Source organism: Aplysia californica, unplaced genomic scaffold (assembly GCF_000002075.1).
Source record: "Aplysia californica isolate F4 #8 unplaced genomic scaffold, AplCal3.0 scaffold00219, whole genome shotgun sequence".
In the NCBI taxonomy this organism is placed as follows: domain Eukaryota; kingdom Metazoa; phylum Mollusca; class Gastropoda; order Aplysiida; family Aplysiidae; genus Aplysia; species Aplysia californica.
Window position 1 is genome coordinate 185,215 of NW_004797489.1, and position 2,823 is coordinate 188,037.

The 2,823-nt window shown below is 44.1% G+C and overlaps 1 protein-coding gene across 1 annotated transcript in view; it reads left to right on the forward strand.

Annotated features, from left to right (window-relative positions):
- LOC101852856 (prostaglandin E2 receptor EP4 subtype-like) overlaps positions 1–1,497 on the forward strand; it is a 14,719-nt gene extending 13,222 nt beyond the window's left edge. The window contains exon 2 of the mRNA XM_005099609.1: positions 716–1,497. Within this exon, the coding sequence (XP_005099666.1) occupies positions 716–1,497 (782 nt within the window). The remainder of the gene's footprint in view (positions 1–715) is intronic.
- Positions 1,498–2,823: the final 1,326 nt, after the last annotated feature.

The following is a 2,823-nucleotide window of genomic DNA, read 5'->3' on the forward strand; positions in this document are numbered from 1 at the left end:
TGGGGGGCGATTTCATGAAGTCGGACACTGGGCAGGGCACGGGTCCAGACATTTAGGCTGCACCAAACATTAATTTCCACTGACCTCGGATAGAGTAGAGTAAAATGGTATGGGTTTAACGCCTCTATAAACACTATTAGGTTACTTAAGTGGCGGGATCTCCTAGTGCGACTGCGTTAACAAACCAAACAAAATGGCGATATCCTCAGTTGTGACCACTGCGTTATTATTCGTTTTGTTTTCTTTTCCTGTGGGTATTGTTTTTCTTAGTTCGTCTAGCTTTAATGTTCATTTATTTTTCTCCCTCAATGGTGTTACGGTCTTTGCATTGGAAGAAGCTTCATGGTTTTGGTTTTCTTTTTGGCTCATTAAACTGTATGCATCTTTTTGCCGCCGAGTATCCTATGGGGGAACGTAAAACCTTTTGTTCTACTAATTTTCTTCTTCTTTTTCTTCCGCCTCTTCCTCCTCTTCCCTCGCTCATTGACCTCTCTAACCTACTACTCCCCCTGCTCCCTCCTCCTCACCACTTGCTCTTCCTCATCCCTCTCTTCCTCCTCCTCCCTCTCCTTCTTTTTCCTCATCTCATTTCTTTGTTTTACCATTTTTCTTCATACAGTTAGCGTCATTGTTGACGTCGTTGTCTATATAATTATAATGTCTTCTTCATCCATCTATTTATCCCCCCCCCCTCCCCCATCCCCGTCTTCCCCAGGAGGCTGGCTGGTGCTAGGCCTGGCTATAAATAGCTCGTCGCTCGCGGTCTTCATCTGCGTGGAGCGGTGCCTCTGTATCGCACTTCCCTTCAAGGTCAAGGAAATAATCACCCCGAAGGTCACGTTGATCGCTGTGGTGGCCATCTTCGTGGTTGCCATAGGAACCGTTGTGCCGTCTCTTTTCGCCCTCAGATTTGGGTATCGCCGTGACTCCACCAACAATGCCACTGTTCTAAACCTTTATTTCACGGAGCACTACGTAATTCTCACCTATATTTCCTACGTCCTAGCCACGCCTTTACAAATCTCTTCGCTAATCTGTCTCTGCGTAGTGACCTTGGCCTTAATAATTTTCCTCACTCAACACCAGAGATCTCGACAAGGATTTTTACGGTCGTCAACCACTGCCACTACACCAACCACCTCCACTACAACAACAGCAGCGGCGGTGGCGGCGACGACGACAGCAGCAAACAGCAACAGCGGCAACAGCAACAGCTCAAGCACCTCCTCCTCCGTCAAAGAGAGGCGTCTGATCCGCATGGTGGTCTTGCTCTCCTCCGTTATCCTGCTGTGTTTCCTCCCGGCGCAGATGTCCTCAGTGGCGACCTTGATAGAACCGGAGTTCAGCGGTCAAGGTCGCTACGGAAAGCTGTACCGTCTGTGTTGGGGCGTGGCGTACTTCTTGTATGCCGTCAACTCGAGCATCAACGTGTTTGTCTATTACAGCATGAGTTCAAAGTTCAAGAAAACGCTTAGGTCCATGTTGGGCCTCAAATAACTATGTATTAGCAGTTCTTAATTAAGGTCTTTTATGCAATTTATACGACATTTGAATAGACATAATGTCTTTTAACATCAAACTCGCACAGGTAAAATTGAAGGCAAACGAAGCAGAGGTAGACTCATAGCAATTTGTAATGTACTTGGAAAGCCCCAAAAGACAGATGATGCGGAAAGATCAGGATGATATTAATATAGCCTATTTGAGAGCTTCCTAGCAGAGGAATGAATGGCGAACCATGCTTGCTGAGGTTTGTCACAGATTTGGTGCTTCATGATAACAATCTAGTTGAGGTCTCCACTTCCCAGTTTTTATTTAGATATACATGTATAGGTTTTCTGCGCTCTCTTTGACACAATATTTAGATCATTTAAGATGTGGGATTTCACCGGTGCACGGCATCGTTCGGTTGTCTACAGGCGCAAAAAAAAAATCTACCAAACCCATGTCAGGCCACTTCATCTAGGATCTAATTGTATATTTATTGCACGTAGCATTGCTTTCTTCTAATAATAATAATAAATAATACATAGCATTTGTATAGCGCATAACCCCGCTCGACAGCAAGCTCTATGCGCTTTACACTATATTATTACCCCAGCAGACCATAGAACACTCAGAAACATTCTCAGCTTCCCGGGAAGCATACAGTGCAAGCAGCTGATTAAGCGCTCAAACACTAACAAACTGACAAGATCATTCACTGTCTATAGCCGGGTACCTATTCCCACCTATTCCCACCTGGGTGAAGTGAGGAAAATTCGTGTAAAGTGCCTTTCCCAAGGACACAACGTCGGGCCCCTGACAGGATTCAAATCCCCGACCTTACGGTTGCGAGTCCGAGAGCCTAACCACTAGGCCACCACTAGGCTTGGTGGTGTTATTATAATTTTATGCACATAAGTTACATAGGTGTGGAGTTACGGGGAACTTTGTGGGACTGAAAAATTGGAGGACAAAGGTACCTGCGTGCAATGGTGGAATAGCCTTCCTTAAATTGCAAATTAGAAAATAATAATATATTGGTAAAACTAACTTTTGAACGACGTTTTGTTTGTGTGTTTATCTCAAAAGTAGTTTTTCTGGACATAAACCAGTTATGATTTACCGTTGATGTGCTAAGAGTTGGTCGCGTCCCTGAATCGTATTAAATAATATTATTCCTTTAATACACAATTCAAAAGTTCTACTGGAAAGCAGTATTATTATTATTCTATGAGGATTTCCCTTCAAATAAGAATTGGATAGAAGTAGAATTCAAGTTGAGGTCTCCATTCGGAACTTACTCAACCTTCAACGCACATAAGGGGACTCCACTCTGGG